Genomic DNA, 18,631 nt, shown 5'->3' with positions numbered 1-18,631 from the left:
ATGTTGCTGTTTGGGCTCTTATTTTTTCCATTACTAACCAGGAAAACACCTTGTTTGGTTTTTCAACTCACAACAGAGAGCATTTAATTTTTTACTACTGACGCTATGAATAACAGTAAGGATGTATTTTTGAGTTATTCTACTCTAATATAGACAATAAATACAATTTTTGATCAAATATGATTCATTTGAAATAACTTTAAATACTCATTTTTGGCTTTTTAAAAGTAAGAAGGGAAACGCTTCAGTTGACGTCGTCGTTCTGTGTGTTTATCTGCTCTGAATGTGTAATTATGCTTTTCACTCATGTAACGGGGTAGAACCACATCCTGCTGATGACACAGCAGGTTGCAGTGCAGAGAGCCATCAGAGACCAAGAAGGGAAACATATATGAGGATAACATATAATAATGAAAAGCAGAGACAAGCCTACCAACAACATACGTTCTTAAAAGATTGAAGTAAAAAAATAAATAAAAAATTCAAGCATGTGTGTACAATCAAACGATTAATTGCTCAACCACAGCTGAACGTCCAGAGCTTTCAGTAATTTTCCAATCTCTTGGTTTGGGTCACCTGTCTTGCTGTACACTGTGTGTGATGGCGAATGGAAAATGTTGGATTCTACGTTTGCATAATAATGTTTAACCACCACACTCACATCCTGAAGGTTCAAGTGTTCAGTGTTGTATAAAGTACTGAAATCTCAGAGTCAAGTAAAAGTACAAGTACCTCTCCAAAATATGACTTTGGTAAAAGTCCAAGTCACTGACTGAAATGTTACTTGAGTAAAAGTCTTAAAGTATCTGAAACTTCTTGTACTTAAGTATGGAAATTACTGTAAAAATGGATGTACTCAAGTAATGTAATGAAAAGTACAAGTAAAAAGTAAAACAAAGCAAATGCAGTTTGAATGACATTTTTTATATTTTGGTAAACTTGTCAAATACACTTAAAATAATGTACCCAACCAAGTGCAGGCAAAATTAAACCTGCTAATAGATATACCTGCAGGCATCATTTAGTTAAGAAAATTAGGTGCTTTACCTATAGCACAAGGTTAACTTAACCTGCTTTACATCTGAACCAGCTTCTTAGTAAACCCTCCAGGACAGAAAATACAAAGTTTTTGTAAGCCTTAAGTTTTCCCTTCAAGTAAGGTCAGTGCTGAAAATGAGAAAAATAAATAGTACAGAAAATGCGGCCAACATGAAGAAAAAGAGCTGTTACGATTACTCTACTTCACAAATCAGTGAATCAGTCAATGCTACAGTCAGTAGGTGGTGCACACAACTGGTCATTATGCAAAAGAAAAAAAGAATTGGGAGGGAAATGCAGCTTATTGGCATCTGTAAACCTGGTTTTGAACTTGCATGCCTTTCCTATATTCGTTAAATTTAGTCTAAATTGCTATCGCTATGGCTTCTGTCCCCCTTGAACAGAGGAGTCTAGGTAGCCTGCTACAGTCAACATTAGACCTAAGCTAAATACACCACGTGTGGAACTGAACCAATGCCAAACAAAGTTCATTTATGGTCAACGTTTCACAATACAGTAGTGTCTAGTGACCAAGCTACAGTTACTGAAACAGGAGGATTATAACCATTTCATAAGAAGTTACCTCGATGTGTTTCTTCAAGTTGGACGGGGAGTTTTTGTAAGATAGAATTTCCATGTGACTGCTACTGATTGCAAGACTTGCTTTGTGTTTAATGGGAGAAGTGAAACAGGTGTATCCTAATTAAAAGTAAAGAAATCAAGAAATGGCAAAAAATGTGGAATGAAGATAAGAAAGGAAGAAGATTATATGAAGTACAAAAGTCAGTTCGAATTCGAAGCATTAATGAAAGAAACAGAAGAGAAGAAATAATAATTAGTAGATTAAGAGTAGGTCATACCTACTTAAATGACATGCTTTATACAATAGGGAGGAAAAATAATGATAAATGTGAAAGATGTGGAGAGAAAGAAAATGTAGAACACATATTGATGAACTGTAAGTCAAATGAACTCGAAAGGGAAGAATTAAAGAGAATAGTTAGAAATATGGGGCATGAATGGAATCTTAAAGGTATATTAGGAAATGAAGGAAACATAACAGATATTCACAAATTAAGGAAAGCATTGTTTATTTATCTTAAGAATACAAAATTAAAAAATAGAATTTAATAGATATGAAGTAATGCTTCTACACACTCATGTACAGTAGGTGGCGGTATGCACCTTAAAGTTGCTTGTGATCCGCCATAATAGAAAAGAAGAAGAAGAAGGTGTATCCTATTGGTGGTGATGAACAAGCCCAGGCAAGCAGGCTACGGACTTTGTTCGGTAGCCTGCTTGCTACTTGCTAATCAGTAGGTGGATCAAAACACTTTGTTTCTCTCTCTCGCTTTTTTGTAACGAGTAACTAAACCACACATTGAACATGTATCGGAGTAAAAGTACGCAATTAAGTTCGAAAATATAGTGAAGTAAAAGTGAAAGTCATCAAAAATTTTCATACTCCAGGAAAGTATGAAGTACTCCAAAATATACTTAAGTAAAGTAGTGAAGTATTTTTACTTCGTTACTATACAACACTGCAAGTGTTTGTATAAACTGCCCTGTTTTTGGTTGGCAATAAAGTGAAGAAAGAAAATAAGAAATGTGCTCCCCGGCAGGAAGCAGACGGGTGGATGTGGTAAGTAAGATGCTTACTCAGAACCAAATCTCAAACCATAAACTGTCACGTCACTGATCAAAACCTGTCAAGATGGCGGACAAGCTCAACTCGGAGATAATGCTGCTCATTCGGATTGGTTTCTCTACAGTTAGTTAAATGTAATTGCTGCACTATAATATAAATGAGTAAACACTCTAAAAATTGCTTTCATTGTGATCCTTATGGGCACATGCTGCGTGGCATTTAATGAACTGTTCTATATATTTTCAGGAATTGTTATTTTTCATTGGTTGTTTTCGGATGGCCGTATAATGTGATAAATGTTCCATTTGGATCAAGGTCTTCATCTTAGACTTTAAACGAAACTTTGTTGTTTCTGGGATGGAAACAGATGCGAGGATGGAAAAGGAAAGGGAACATTTGCGGATCAAATAATAAAAAAACTGGCCACATATTGTCTCATTTCACAAATAACTGCTTACAGTGAACACTATAATGTAGGTTTTCCAGACAAATCTGGCAACTAGGGGTTTTTTTTTCTCTAGGTTTTAACGGTTTGGTTTGGTGTCGAATTTCTAAAACCAAATCATAGAGAACCGCCAGAAATCTCATCAGAAACATATAAATCAGCGGTGCATGATGTAACATGTTTTCCGTGCTGGTCGCGTTAGGTGAGTCTGACTTCATTGTCCTATTAAGACATTTGAACGGATCTCACGATGAAGAAGACGCTCAACGCAACCGTTCTTTCCCTGTGTGACGTTCTTTTGCAGTGGGTGTTGCCGTGTTTGACCCACTATCAGCCTGCCACCACACAGAATACCCAGCGAGCGGCGGGCAATGTTGCCCCATGTGCCAAAAAGGTACGAGAGCAACGAACACAACAGAAACAAAAGGAAAACCGAAACCTGGCAGCCATTTTGTGTGGTTGAACAAAGCCCTCATTGAACGTCGCCTTGGCAAACTGTACTGGGCGCCATTGTTGATGCGACAGGGAGGAGACGTTCGAAATAAAAACAACGTCCGCGTTTTAAAACATGCGGTGCTTTATACCAGGGGTGTCAAACTCAGTTTGGTTTTGGGCCAAAATGAGCATTCATGACTCATCAAGGTCATGAATGATCTTAAAGGGCCGGTTGTGCCAGAATGTATTGATGAAATCTGTTCACAAACTGTTAAAAAATATCAACGAATCCTTAAAAAGTAAGATTTTGTGAAACTTTTCTTTGTGTTGTTTGCAAATAAAAATCTTAAGTGTTTGTGGTGCTAATTTGGAAATACTTGCACTTATTTATGACGGTAAATGCAACTTTTTATTACTGGCTGTATAGATCATGAACTATAATCTGACGTCAATTAAAACTGAGGCAGCTGCTTAGTACAAGCAAGGACGTTTTTTGACAATTTTGGAGAAAAATCTGCTATAAACTCCCAATAATGTTTTAGCGCAAAAATTCACAAATGATCGTGAATTTCCATGACAATTCTCAAGAAACTGGAGGGACTGGTTGATATAATTTGGCAGTAAACAGATAAACGCTGCATTGATTTGATTGATAACATAATATTTAATCACGCTTACCGTTTAGTCTGGAATTTGGAGGGCCACATAAAAAGCTGTGGCGGGCCAGATTTAGCCCACGGGTGCAGATTTGGCCCACATTTGACACATGTGCTTTATACCATAAGATAAGAGGTGTAGCCCACCCAATATTGAATTTACTACTTCTATATATTTTTACATAACTAATAAGTATCCATGGAATGACAAGAGTAAAAAAAAAAAGTATTTGGTATAAAGGCTAGTTGGGGATGTAAGTAGATGTTTACTTACATTCCCAAATTTAATTATTTGAGGATAAATTGTTTTAAAATGTTAAAACAATTTCATATTTTTAAATTATGTCAGGCGGACAAACAATATAACATTATATGAAAAAATGAGTATTTTAAAGGCCAAAATATGGTTTCAGTCTTTAAAAAATGAAAACATACAAAACAAGAAATCATACCAGAAAAAAAACCTTTTCCAAATTATTATTTTATAAATATAACCACCGACAATATATAGGTTACTGTATCTTTATCACATTCAAAAGTCTCATCAGATTCAGACAGATATGAAGATCGGAACAACAAAGCTTGTAGTAAAATAAATATTCTCATTTTGACAAACTGTAACTGTGAGTCTGTATCTGTTAAGGTTTTGCTTAAAACCTGTTTGTTCTTCATTCAGTGACATTACACAGAGCAGATAGAGTACTACTGAAGTGAAAGCAAAAAATGCAGCGCAGCAAAACTACTTAGAAGAAAATATTTTTCAAAAAGTTACTCAATTAACTGAGTTAAAGTAAGTAATTACTACCCCCTCTGCTTAGGATCCACACAGTGGAAGGAAGAAAAACCCATTTAAAGAAATTTGAAGCACCACAACTGATTAGCAGGCCATAAAAAGAGACACAACAAGCAAAGCAGCAGCACTACAAGAATGTCCTTTTTGTCCTCTTTGACCCTCATAAATAATAAAATCATCCACAATATTTTCTCAGACAAAATCAATAGCTGACTTCCCAAGAGATGTTAAACTGTTGTCTGCTGCAGGAAATATGTTGACTAGCGCTAGGACAGGTTCTCTGTATGACCCCATTTCAAACAACAGTCTCTTTTTAACTCTATTTGGAATCTTAACTATAATCTTAGCTATGTATGTTATAGCTATAAAGCTATAGAAATGAATAGGTATCTTCAAAACCCCTAAAGATTGCCTGGATCGTCAGCTTAATGCTTTAAGATTGATAGCAAAGTAGTTTCCAACACTGGAGAAGAAACAGCTGCATACATAAACTTCAAGTAAGTTCTTATTATGAGACATAAAAGCCTGTAATGATGTGTCCGTGGGAAGGTATTTAGAACTATTACAGTGTCCTATTATCAGCATAAAGGGGCCTTTTTGAGAGCATTTCCAGAGTACCGCCGCTGCGCTGCTAACAGGACGTGGACGCATAGCAGTCTCCTCACGTCTCAACGCTACATGATGGATTACATGCCAATGTTGTACCTGAGCTGATGAAGATCTACTTCTAGTGAAATAATGATCCTGCTGTATTCTTGCAGGAACCGTGGTGGGCAGGGACTGCACGGCTGAGTCAGGAACACGCTGCGTCCCCTGTGCGACGGGAACCTACATGAACCAAGAAAATGGACTGAAGAGGTGTTTCTCCTGCTCCACCTGTGACCCAGGTGCAGTCAGGTGGAAGGGTGTCCGGGGAAACTGAAAAAACAGGACGTTCGATAACGTTTTACATAATCATAACAAGTGCTTTTGTTTTCTAGTGCTTGGTCTCTTTGCGAAGCAGGACTGTAAATCAACATCAGATGCGGTTTGCGATGTTCTAAGTGGGTTTTTCTGCAAAAGCTTAACAGATAGCACAGGATGCAGCACAGCAGAGAAACATTCAGTCTGTAAGCCTGGAGAGAGAATAAAACAACCTGGTGAGTCTGAATTCATTCGTGGATTTAAAAGCATTTGTAAATGTCGGTGTGTTTCTGTGTTAAACTGTTTGTGTTTTAACAGGAACCAGCAGACATGATGCAGTGTGTGAAGCTTGTCAGCAAGGATCCTTTTCCACAGATGGGGTGAACTGCACTCTGTGGACAAAGTAAGATAGCAGGACCTTTCAGCTCATCCTTTCATTCCACATGGCTCTCGTTCCTCAAAATGAACTGAAACGTCCCGACTTAGAATGGAGGGTTAAAACAGACTAACCATTGTTATAACCCTGATCGACCCCGCAATGTAGTCATAAACGCGTGTCCACTTTGAACTACATGGTCGTGGAACCAGTGTGGCATGACTTAAGGCGAAGACAGAAGTGCCATAAGGCCATTTTGCACTGCAGGACTTCAACACAATAAGCAATGATGACGCTCAGACAGATTTAATAGCTGCAGAGGAACTTCAGGAGTCTGACAGGTGTTTAACGTGAGGAATAAACTGAAATATCAATGTTGAAAAATCTCCTCATTATATTTTATCTACATCAGAATTCTCTTCCAGCAAGACTTTTCTTCTACTGCCATCAGCTGCAGACGGATGAAATTGAGTTTAAATTAGTTTTCTTTTTTTCCATGTAAGAATAATGGGAATAGCGTGGGCACCGGTGGCTCAGGAGGTAGGAGTTTATCCCGTTACCGGTGGGTGGCCAGTTAGGACCCCGGCTTTGTTTGTCTCAGTCGTGGTGTCTGCCGGTGACAGACCGCTGCTTGCCCATCATCATATGAACGACTGAATGTAGTGGGAAGCATGACTCTGCACTCGATAAAGTGCTTTACAAGTGCAGGTGCCAATTGCTGTCCTTGCATAGCACCCCGTTATACAAGTACAGGTCATAATGTCGGGCGGAAAAAAATGTAGCTTCATTTAGAGCAGTGGTGCCCAAAGTGGACCGGCATCCTGCATGTTTCAGTTCTCTCCCTGGTGGTAGTAACAACTTCCTCAGCATGTCAATGTTCTTCTTAGGCCTTCTGATGAGCCATCATTCGACCCAGGAGCGTTAAACTGGGGAGTTTTATTCTCTCTCCAGGCTAAAACATGCAGAATGCCGGCCCTCGAGGACCGACTTTGTTCACCACTGATTTAGAGTCTCTCCGTTCCAGTCGTCAGGGTCCACTGCCCTGCATGTTTTAGGTGTTTCACTTCTGCCACACACCTGACTTGTGGGTGTAGCACATTGCATGCAGAGGAGATCATGTAGTAATTTGAATCAGGCGTTCTGGAACAGAGACATCTAAAGTATGTAAGGCCGTCTTCCCTGGGGACCGGAATCGAGCAACACCGACTTAAATCAAACAATGGTAAAACATGGCCGTTTACTCTAAAGAGAGACAGTTCATTAAAGGCAGAACAAATGTGTGCAAATTTGGTAGTAGAAGGCTAAAATGTTTTTCTTTTTTTTCTCAAACAGATGCTCTGAAAACCAAACCCCGGTCCAAGACGGAAGCTTCACGGCCGATGTCGTCTGCAGCAGTGGATCATCAAGACACAGATATTTTCTGTCGCTGCCATTTGTTTGCTTCTTAATACTGTGCTTAGTGCTTTCCAGAGTGCTTTGTGGTGATGTGAATAAGTGTTTGCTTTAAGTTTGATAACTTAAAGCTTTAACCAACTGGCTAAAGTTTAGCTTAGCTTTTTAACGTTTTACCAGCAGATGTTGCATTTCAGCAGGATTTAACATGAAATGTTACATTTAGCCATAGCTAACGTTTTTAATATCTAAAAAAACTGCACTTTTTTCAGTATTATTGTTATGTAGTAGAAGTTCGTTCACTCTTTGAATTTGAATAAGGACAAAAAAAACTCTAGTTGTTCAGTACTGTACAGCAATTTTTCTTCCACTGCTGATTCTCCACCAGATGGCGCCTCGTGACTTTATATTTGTGAACGTCAACGATGAAATATGTTTTTTAAGCATATCCCTAAATATTTTTGCAACATCGCACCAATAAAATAAAGTATTTCACTGTAACACTTCAAAAACTTTAAAAAAAAATGACTCTGTAGTATATCATTATTTCACGTCTGCTGAATAAGTCCCGTTTATATTGCTACGAAAGAGGAAAATCAGGGAGAATACTTTGACAAGAAGTTACAATAAACAGTTTATTAAAGTTATTCAACAAAAGTATTGCCAGTCTCTGTTTCCGCGTCGCTAGTGTTAGACTTGTTGCTGTGGCAGCCGTGGACAGGAACAGCGGGACAGGTGAATTTGGATTACCGTAACCATAGTGAGAGAGAAGACGTTCTGTCAAGCTACGTCAGACATTGTTTAAACTGCAGAGAAGGTTTGCTTCCAAAATAAAAGTGCTACCATATCCCCGCCGTATATATTAACAGACAATAATTAGCATTAGTCCTATTTTGAAAATCAATTCCGGAAATAACAACGCTACTTAAGTTCCTTTGACTAAAAACTCCGTCATCGAAGCCTTAATGATTCTGAAACAACAGAAAACTTTAAAGTAGCTTTAGTAGGTTAATTCAGACATAGCGTCACCTCCAGCCTCGGTATGTAAAACCTTGTATTCTGAAGTGACAAGAAGAAGTTCGGGACAGCAAAGTTTGGACGTGTCCAGCGAACCTTGGGCTGCTTGGGAGTTTGAACCAAAACTCTTAACGATGCATATGTTGGCGTCAAACGGATCCATCATGGACCTGAACTCCGAGTGGGTGAAAGTTAAAGCTCACTACCGTGGGTGAGTGATTCTCCGTGGGATGCACCCCGGAAAGCTGCCATTATTTACCCGAGCCGAGGTGACGAGGGGAAACGGCGAGATTGTGTTGTGGGTCAAACTGTACCCTCGTCATCTTGGCTCGCGCTCAGAGTGCTTCCGCCGCACACCTTACGGACGAGACTCTCAGCTGTACGGAGGAAAACTAGTTCCAGCTTGGAGAACGGTTGCACAAATGTCCGAAACTCGCAATTCTTTATTTAGAATGTCACACCAGAAGGTAATAACTGAGGTGTATTTGTTTTCCTGCGGCGTGTTCACGGACCATTATGCCAAGGCTTTTTTGGTTTAAACCATGAAGATCGGATGAAGTTGAGTGTGACGCAATTTTATAATCAGAAAATGTTCAACACGAGGCAAAGAAATGTTCTCCTGCATCGGTGTTCATTTTGGCTGATGGAAGAGGGCCCAGAAGTTTCTTCTCATGCAGTTGAGGCATACATAAAGCATAAAGGTGAACACACCTTTAGACTCAAAGTTATTTTTTAATTCAGTCAAGAAGATTGCTTCTGGTAGAAAGTGACCCATGGAAACTTCCTAAAGATGAGACAATGTACAGGACATGTCATTGTTTATTTACATAAAAAAGGCATGTCAACATCTATTCATACCCCTTCTCAATAACCAAAAAACCTCTCTTTACTAGCATGAGATCAATGCAACACAATTGCTGACGGTTTTGCATGGTTCCACATCTTTTTTTTTTTTTTTAATTACCGCTGATCTTTAGGGAGAGTTTGCTCCTGGCCATGACCCTAATCTTTAGCTTCCTCCAATTCAAAAATACTCCTAAATTCAAAAATTCTTTATTGATCTCTAAGAAAAAAAACTTTTTTTTACTACAGATTCTGTATCAAATTTAAGTCAGTACTCTGAATGGGCCACTCCAAAACATTATTCTTTATTGTAGTTATTCCAGGCAACATTCAAACAAATAATCTTTCGATGAATGACTTGTTCTCTTATTCTTTCTGTTACTGAAATACATGTTTTCTCCTCTAGAAACAGGGACAGGCAGTAGTAGTCTACCTTTAAATAAAAATACAGTTATCTTCCATTGTTTTTGCTGACAGTAATTCCTGAAAACTCGGCTCTAAATTATTTCCAGGTATGGATGGACGTCACTCAGTGTCAAGTGCTCTAGTATCACATCAGTAGATCTTTGGAACACAAGTTGCCTGAAAACACAAGCTGACAACCTGGTTTATTTACTCATGAATTCCCCTCATCTTCTTGTAAATCACAAATTCCATCTCCAAACTCTCTTCCCCTGAACAGGAACAAGGAATGACATTGGAGATAGGCTCATGTCATTATATTCAATTCTCGTACCATAATAAACACTAGTAGATAAATCTTCTGCTTTATGCAGCAGGTAGATGCCGATAAAGCATCTTCATGTAAGCATCTACCTGCTTTCATTCATGTGAATGAAAGCACTCTGTAAATGTTATTAAAGGGAGTGAAACCGATCAGTCTCGGAGGGGCTCTGTTCTCTTGGATTCTGATTTTGGTCTACCAGAGTGACTCTTGTGTCTGTGTAAGAATGGAGTGCTGCTTATTGTTGTTCAGGATGCAAAAGTCTTAATGAAGAAAACACACCTGAGGTCCCACCAGCGTGTCTCCCTATGGACCAGTGTGTGTGTGTACTGTTTGACACTTAACAACCTGCTTTCTTAAAAACCTGTTGTAAAAGAAACTCGTTTTTTTCTGTTCTTAGAAGACAGTCACTGTATTCCTGAAGTCCCTCTGCTTCGAGGTTCGAACTTCAACAACTCGTCCTCATCACATCCCTGTCACATCTACATATCTGCCTACAGTGCAGTTGGTTAGAAAGCTAAACGCCCAAACATTGACCTCTCGTTAGATGTTTGTGACGAGTGGTAGAAATAAAAAATGCGCAAAGTTCCAGATCATTAAGAAGTGAGCTCAAGCTTTTGCAAAGCTTGGGTTTTGTTGTTTAACATGTTTCTTTTTTTTAAATTGTTGAGCCTTTTTAAAAAGAAAGATTGCCTTTTATATTAAAACAAGATCCTTAGTTTTGCATGTAACGTTTGAGTTCTTAAAAAAACGCGAGGGAGAAACTCTTTCTAACATCATGTAGAACTGATGTTCTGTTGAACTACAGCAGTCTGCTTCAGTTGCGGATTTAATTATTTTTATTTACACTGAACCGATTTCAGATTGTTGTTTGTTGGCCAAAGTTAGTATACATTTTTATTTATTTGTTTTGTATTTTCTTTGATGCACTAAGCATATTGTGTGATTTTGCGTTTGTATATGAATATATTCTTTAACTCTAGTGACTTTGTCTGGCCAAATCAAAGTAAAGAAGAAACAAGAAAATGCGGAATATCATCTGTGATATTGAGGTTTTTAAAAAATATATATTGCGATATCATTTTTTGGCACTATCGATCACCGCTGGTCTAAATGTGCCTGCATAATTCCGTTAAACTCAATTAGGTTTATTTGATAGGGACAGACGCACATTAACATTGGCAAACTGAATAAAACAGCAATTCCATGCTTGTATCATGGTGCTTATAGCGCGAGCTAATTTGCAGCTCTTGTCCCTGGATGGGCTTTTCTGAACAATATATCTAAAAACTATTAAGAAGTCAAATTGTATTAGAAATTTAAAATAATAAAACATGGTGTTGACAACATATGCAAAATCATAAATATAAAGCAAGAAAATGTAAAAATGTGGCCGTAAAAAAGAAACATTTAAATATGGTTACATTTCTGTTTTTGATATAGCCAGAGTTTTGTTTGTTTTTTTTTGAACATACTGAAACTGGTTAAAGATTTTAAATCGACAGGGAGTGCGTTCCAAACTTCGGATCCTCTCACGGTGAGAGTTCTTCAGGCAAAAGTGGTTCTACGGGAGGGGAACGGTGAAGTTGCCATGTAAAGTCGCTCTGGTTGATCTACTGCAATTTCTGTATACAATCGCTTAACGGTTTAGGTGCAAGTCCATTTAAACATTTAAAAATCACTTTAAAGAAGTTGTGACATAAAGTTGGAAAAATCCAGGATACTGAGTTTTGAAAAAAATATGACGGTGATTAAATCTAATTCACTTTTTCATATAATACCTTAAGTTATACTATTAAATGTTAGTATACTTATTCCTTTCAAATTATGGGCGAACCGATAGATCAGCCCGGATTTCCTTCATATCGGGAGATTGGCCGATAGATGTAAAACCAATCTTATCTTCCGATTTTATCTACGTGCGAAAGGTCTGAAAATCAGCCACTTTTTAAAAGAAATTGGTGATTGGCCAGAAAATTGCAATGTGTGCACTCTTAATTCCAGTATCGTTAAACTATTGATGTAAACATCATTAATCACACTGATGAGGCTGGCTGAGTCTTTAGATCTAAATCAGGTTTAGGTCTAAAGACTCAGAATCATAGGAAATGACTGTTTTGTGATTCTGATCATTTTGGTGCTGCTTACTCTGACATTTATCTTAAAGGGACAGTATAATTGTATTTTTCAACTACGTGGAAAAATTTTATAGCACAATCAAGTAACTGTTGCCTTTAATTGTCAGTTGCAGAGGAGCCCCACAGGGCGCGGTACTCTCACCATTCCTTTTCACTCTGTGCACTTCAGACTTCCAGCACAAGTCCGACTTCTGTCATTTACAGAAATACTCAGATAACTCTGCAGTTGCTGTCTGTTTCAGAGATGGGCAAGAGGCTCAGTACAGAGAGCTGGTGGACTGATTAATGTCATGGTGTGGGAACAATCCTCAATTTGAACGACAATCAAAAAAGATTGGGGCAAAGAGTCTACGGACTTGTTTGCTTTTTGTGTTTTTATACAAGAATTCTGATTAATAAGTCAATCAGATATTAATATAATATAAGATACTTTATTCATCCCCAAAAGGGGATTGGGGGGGATTTGGTTTGTCCCAGCATAGTACATGTGCATGGATAAGTTTTTATCAGGTTACATGTTTCCAAATATTGCATGTTCTTCAACAGTTTTAAATAACTGCGTCGTACTGTTCGATATGTAGCTTATGTTTTATTAATGTTTGCTTTGTCAGTTTCTTCTGTAAAATTGTGTGTTTAACAGCAACACAACTTGTATGTACCTTGTAAATGGTGCAAAAGAAAAAGTTGAACAAATAAAAGCAACACTATGGTATATTTGCTGTTGTGTTGCCATTGTACGGTTTTTCAGTAAAAACTCTTGAATGCCACACCCAGAGTCGGGCTCATGGACCTCTTACATCTTTATTTTGTGGGTCAGAAGCTGGAAAGTTTGTGAATCACTGGCATGGAGGACGTCTGCGTAAAGAGGACTTTAAGACCTCCGCAGAATGTTCTTTATTTAAAAATGCTGTTGTGTTTGTGATTCAGACATAATCTCCACCTGATGGTGCAGCCTGGAATGTTTGTGTTACTCAGTGGACATGTTCCCAGAAACGTCCAGCAGTTTCTGCCTTTAAAGTAGCAGCTAATGCATACTTATAGTAAATTCAGTCATAACTCAGCTGATCAGACCTGTGTGTGTGTATAGTTGTATATACTACTAGAAGACCACTTTCACAGTATTTTCCAACTAAAGGGTGGTCATTTGTGGAAAGTGACCTTTTCCCCGGTCCTCTCTTCTTTTGCAGTTCTACTAGTGAGGTTTAGAGGTATAATGTGAATAACGTTTTGATTAAGTGTAGGGTTAGGGATAGACTAGTAATGGTGAGGGTTATAGAAAATGCCTGGATTAGGCATAAATACGGTTACTAAAATGAATAGAGGTCAATATAAAGTCCACAGTTTGTATAGAAGCACAAGGCTGTGTGCGTGCGTAGGGGTGTGTGTGTGTGTGTGGGCGCGTGCGTTGGTGTGTGTGTAGGGGCTGTAGGTGATGTCGCCCAATAATGCTGAAGTTAATTCCATCGGTTTCCTATAATCCTCCTTTTTGATTCATGCTGAACACACTGACCCCTTCCTTTGTGACTCATGTCCAGATGAATCTCATCTTGGCCAGAGTATTAGCCACATTGTTCCACTTCCTGGATTATTCTCTCTGCGTGAAGTTTTCCTAGAATTTACTGTTTTCTACAGAGAATATTGCTGCAAAAACTAGAACAGTGTGTATTTGTCACACATTAGGCTAACATTGACTTAGGGAGCTTGTGAGTAGAAAACATGGATGAAGTTATGAATCTGACGAGATGCTTACTGTCTGCTTGACTGATACTCTGCTTCAGTGGCTAGCACACAAGTAGCAAGTAGCAAGGCAACAAACAGCGACCCAGGAAATCATGTTAAAAACAATCCTTTAAATAACAAAGGAATATAGCGCCAGTCCATAAAATCAGAACATAAAAATGATCAAGTAAAAAGAAAAAATTAATCAGGTAATGAAAATATAAGGTATGTGTACTTGGAATAAGCTACACGTTTGCTGATCCTTAAATAGCTTTTACATTATATGCAGCCTGTGGACCGAAGTGTCTGCTTAGAAGTCTACAGTCAGTGTTTTGGCACCTATGATATCTGTAGAGTATGTGCGCTGCATTTTTCAAGCAAATCCCCCAAAAATTTGGATCTCTCAAGTTGTTTAGAATAACCAAAGTTAGCTTAGCTGTCTGGTAATGTGTGTTAAACAGCTTCTTCTTCTTATATGCAAGTCTATTTTTACCATTAACAAAAGGGCTGTTTTTAGCTAACATGTTCTTATGTATTACTAAGTATCCTTAACTAAGTACTTGTTCACATGCAGAGTTCGTTATGTGCTGACATGATGAGCCTCCATAGCTGATCATCCAGGATCTGAGCTGTGCTGTTCCTCACTACAAAACTCTAGAAATGACTTCATTGGGAAAAATATGTTGTCAGTCACTTAAAACTATGGGTTAAATCACGTTAGCATACATTGCATTAAAGGATCCAGTGAAGCTAAATAGCTGCAGGTTGCTTCCTGTTGAAGGACAGTTGGTTGTTTCCACTGCAGTCACATGCTTGCTGAGGAGGAAAGCTAGCTCATTGACTCGATGAAACTGGATTATTACTGAGTGGAATTAAATTAAATAAAATAAAAAACTTGTTTTTATTTTATTATATAAACAAGTTTTTCATATGACTAATTCATAGTCATATGAATTAATTACATTGATTACAAACTGGGATGCACAGTGGCTTTGTTGCCTTGCAGCTGGAAGGTTCTATAGGTTTGAGTCCCACCCCGGGGAGTAGGCCATGCATGCGTGGTTTCTCTCCAGGTACTCCAGCTTCCTCCCACAGTCCAAAAACAAGACTGTTAGGTTATTTGGTGGTGTTGCCCTGTGATGGAATGGCAATCTGTCCAGGGTAAGACGGAGATAGGCACAGCAACCCTTTCTCCATCTTATAGGGAGAAAGGGCCCCCCCCTAGGGATTCCATAAGGAATTCATTAGAATGCCATCATGTGTCCTGTGAGCCTGTCTGGTTGAGAGCTCAGCCTAAAATCTCACCTACAGTGTCTTATTTCAGCAGCTGTGGCTTAGGGTGCTGACTTGGACCAAAGGCTTCCTGGTTACTGTTGATGGAGCAGGAAGTGATCTGTGTTATCAGGCTTCAGGCTACGCAGGCGTTGTATCTATCTACGCTCCCCTCTGCTGTGGGTGTGTCATCTTAATTACCTCAGATTGCGAGATAAAGGTAAAGATTCCAATATATGTGCAACCCCAATTACATTCACTTTAATAACTGAACTGAACTTCTGATCATTTTATTGTATTTATTGTTGATCTTAACTTTTTATTTTTGCAACTGTTGTGAATTAGCCGTGGTTATAAAATTCAGATTATCTTCATCTGTCCCTATCAAATAAACATTGAATAAAAAGTAAGTTTGTGTGAAGGTTAACCTTCCCTTAAAAAGAGGGAGAATTAAATGTTGTTATATAATTATTAAACATTAAACCCCCCCAAAAACCCTTACTGTTGAAGGACTGGAACTTCCAGTCCCTTGTTGTCCTGTAGATGGACATAAACATGAAACACATTCATATTCTGCATGGCAGGCCTGTGTGGTTAGAATGAAAAAAGTGGAATTTGGGAGGAAAAAAAATCAAACAGATTGCATAGAGTCCCATCAATGCTGGCAGGAAGTAGAAAGGCGATGTATTTTTTTCTTTAATACAGAACGTTTACTTCTTTACAAATATCTCCAGGCTTCAGTCATTGTTGCTGTTGGTCTTCATCAAGACAACATTTTAAAAACACGTAGACGAGTCTGTCTGCTGCACTGTGGAGCAAGAACCCTGAAGAATGCAACTATGGGACTGCTTCAAGACGGGGGGGGGCAACGAATGAGGAGGGAGGCGGTGTGTGCCCTGAAAAACGTTGGTTTCCAGCAGCAGCACAGGTGTGATGGATGAGCATCTGAAGCAGAGGCACAGAGGAGCTGCAGAGGGGATGACAGAAAAGAGAGAACGGGCTAGACTCTAGGAAGTTTGACAAGTTGTATCTGTCTGAACTGTTACTGCTCAGGCTGTTATTACACTTTAAATGTGTAAGTAATGTAAAATATAAATGGATATAATTAGATATTAGGGGTTTCCTAGTGTGATATTGATATCGCAGCCTAGACTATTGGCTGTTACCAATACAGATCCAGCCCAGTATCTGTACCTACTTTTATTACTTTTTTTTTTTTTTTTGTGAAATTTTAGAAAAGGCTTGATCAAGCAATATTACTGAGAGAACAATAGTCAACGACAGTAGGTATGAGACAAAATGACTCATTTGTTATTAACCAATGTCTTACATAAAATTTAAACCTAAACATAATATTCTACAATTGAATAAAAAAAAATAGTAAAGGGAAGACCCTGGAAAAGCCACCCAGGTGCTTCTATATGGTTGGAAAAAAACCCAAAAAACTTTTTGTCTATATTTCCAACTGTTTTAAACATAAGAGCCCACAGCTCCAGTTTCACTGACTGTGCCCCAAACAATGTGATCTTTACTAAAACAACAGCGCAAACAAATTAGGTGTTAACAAATCAACTTATCACGGCAATCCTTAATGTGTGACCAACTCCTAAGTGAACTTTTTTTGCTGATGAACTGTCTAAATGAGTTGTTTTTTTCTATCCTTATGTTTCTGTGGGAATTTTTAATTTTTGCATAAATTTGCATAGTTCTCCACCGTCTCAGTCCTTTGGCCAGTCTGGAGCCGGAGTAGCGAGTGTTGCCATGGTGAGCACTGATAATAGCGTTACTCGGTGTTACAAATGTGTGATTCATTTGGTATATGCACTGTAAATGGGGCTCTTCTGCTCTGACTATTGTTGAGGGTGTAATAATAAAATACTCTCGTCTTTATTCATTTGTGTTTTAACCAAAGATGAATGTTTTCATTTGAGCTGAGTATTATATTAGAAACAAGAACATATCTGACTTGATTAGCTCGGTACGATAAGCTTTGTTTATGGCGACATCTTAATAATTCCAGTGAGTCGAGGCGCTCTGTATCTGAACAAATTAAGAAACATTTGCTGGATCAGTAATGAAGCACCTTTAGTTGATCTCTGCAGTTATACCTTTAAGCCAGAGTGTGGCGTTTACGTTCTTGATGGCGCTCTACATTCACTCAGGTGGGTGTTAAACAGTGTGGAGCAATGCCTGCAGAGAGGCACGCTGTTTCTGCTCCACCTTGTCAGAGTCCAACTGATATTTGCTATAAACACACCCAGAAAGCTGTCTGACACACTCGGGAGACCACTCGCTGCAGCTCAGACAGATTCCACTCTAGAACACACTGCCGGTGTGTGTTTGGCCCTGTCTCCAGGTGGACGTTGGTACTGATCAGCTGCATTGTTGAATGTCAATACAAGCTGCAGAACAATCCACAGTCAGTCCCCAACAGAACTCTGAGTGTGGATGTTCAAACTGAACATGTGCACCCTTATTTATAAAAGTCCTTAGCTGATAAGGGTACATGAAGGCCACAACTGAGATGAAATTCAAACTACAGAGATGGTAAACGCATTGTATATGACCTTTGAGTTCACCATTGTGCTCATTTTATAGCCTCAGTGTTTAAGAGAGGGTAAAGTCTTGGTCATTGATTCGTAAACTGGAAAAGTGACACATTTGTTCTCAGACATGTGGTGTGTGTGTACATAAGCTCCATTTAGTGGTTTCGAAGAATAAATATCATCCTATGTACTAGTTCAGCTAACTTTTTCTTTGAGTGGGATTGTGAGGAAACATTGTTAGTAGTCATCATCTCACCTGTAATATAGTCAGACCATGCTCCAAAAAGTTCAGTATTATAGATTGCAGATCACCATGGCTTTCAGTGTAAATGATGGATGCCCATAAAAAAAAGATTCTGGACTCTGTGGAGAGCGAGACATGAGTAAAAATCATGTCATGCTCCTTGAACCTCTCGGTCACAATCAGAGCCCAGTGAGTCCTGGCATTGTCATCCTGGAACATCCCTCTGGAACAGAGTCGGTCTGGACTCATCACTCAATCAATCAAGTTTATGTCTATAGCACATTTCAGCAACGAGGCTGAAATGTGCTCACAGGGACTTAACATTGATTATTGCAACAGCATCTTCACAGTTCGGCTTAACAAATCAAACAGCTGCAGCTGATCCAGAATGCTGCTGCTCGCGTTCTCACTAAAACAAATCACATAACACCAGTCCTAAAAT

The 18,631-nt window shown here is 38.6% G+C and overlaps 2 protein-coding genes across 5 annotated transcripts in view; both read left to right on the top strand.

Annotated features, from left to right (window-relative positions):
- The first annotated feature begins 3,176 nt into the window (after window positions 1–3,176).
- tnfrsf14 (TNF receptor superfamily member 14) lies at window positions 3,177–8,333 on the top strand. Its single transcript, XM_014473696.2, has 6 exons — window positions 3,177–3,333; window positions 3,436–3,525; window positions 5,777–5,902; window positions 5,996–6,154; window positions 6,237–6,321; window positions 7,627–8,333. The coding sequence occupies exons 1-6, from the start codon at window positions 3,309–3,311 to the stop codon at window positions 7,799–7,801; spliced, it is 660 nt and encodes a 219-aa protein (XP_014329182.2). The 5' UTR covers window positions 3,177–3,308; the 3' UTR covers window positions 7,802–8,333.
- A 76-nt stretch (window positions 8,334–8,409) lies between these two features.
- The window catches only part of prkcz (protein kinase C zeta), a 106,480-nt gene continuing 96,258 nt past the window's right edge, over window positions 8,410–18,631 (top strand). For 3 of the 4 annotated variants that reach the window (XM_023348355.1, XM_023348340.1, XM_014473697.2), the window contains exon 1: window positions 8,410–8,914. In XM_023348355.1, coding sequence (XP_023204123.1) covers window positions 8,838–8,914 — 77 coding nt within the window. In that variant the 5' untranslated portion in view covers window positions 8,410–8,837. The remainder of the gene's footprint in view (window positions 8,915–18,631) is intronic. The other variant, XM_023348413.1, reaches the window with a different exon arrangement.

The sequence above is a fragment of the Xiphophorus maculatus genome, chromosome 1 (genome assembly GCF_002775205.1).
Source record: "Xiphophorus maculatus strain JP 163 A chromosome 1, X_maculatus-5.0-male, whole genome shotgun sequence".
NCBI classification, from domain to species: domain Eukaryota; kingdom Metazoa; phylum Chordata; class Actinopteri; order Cyprinodontiformes; family Poeciliidae; genus Xiphophorus; species Xiphophorus maculatus.
This window is presented reverse-complemented; position numbering and strand designations above follow the sequence as displayed.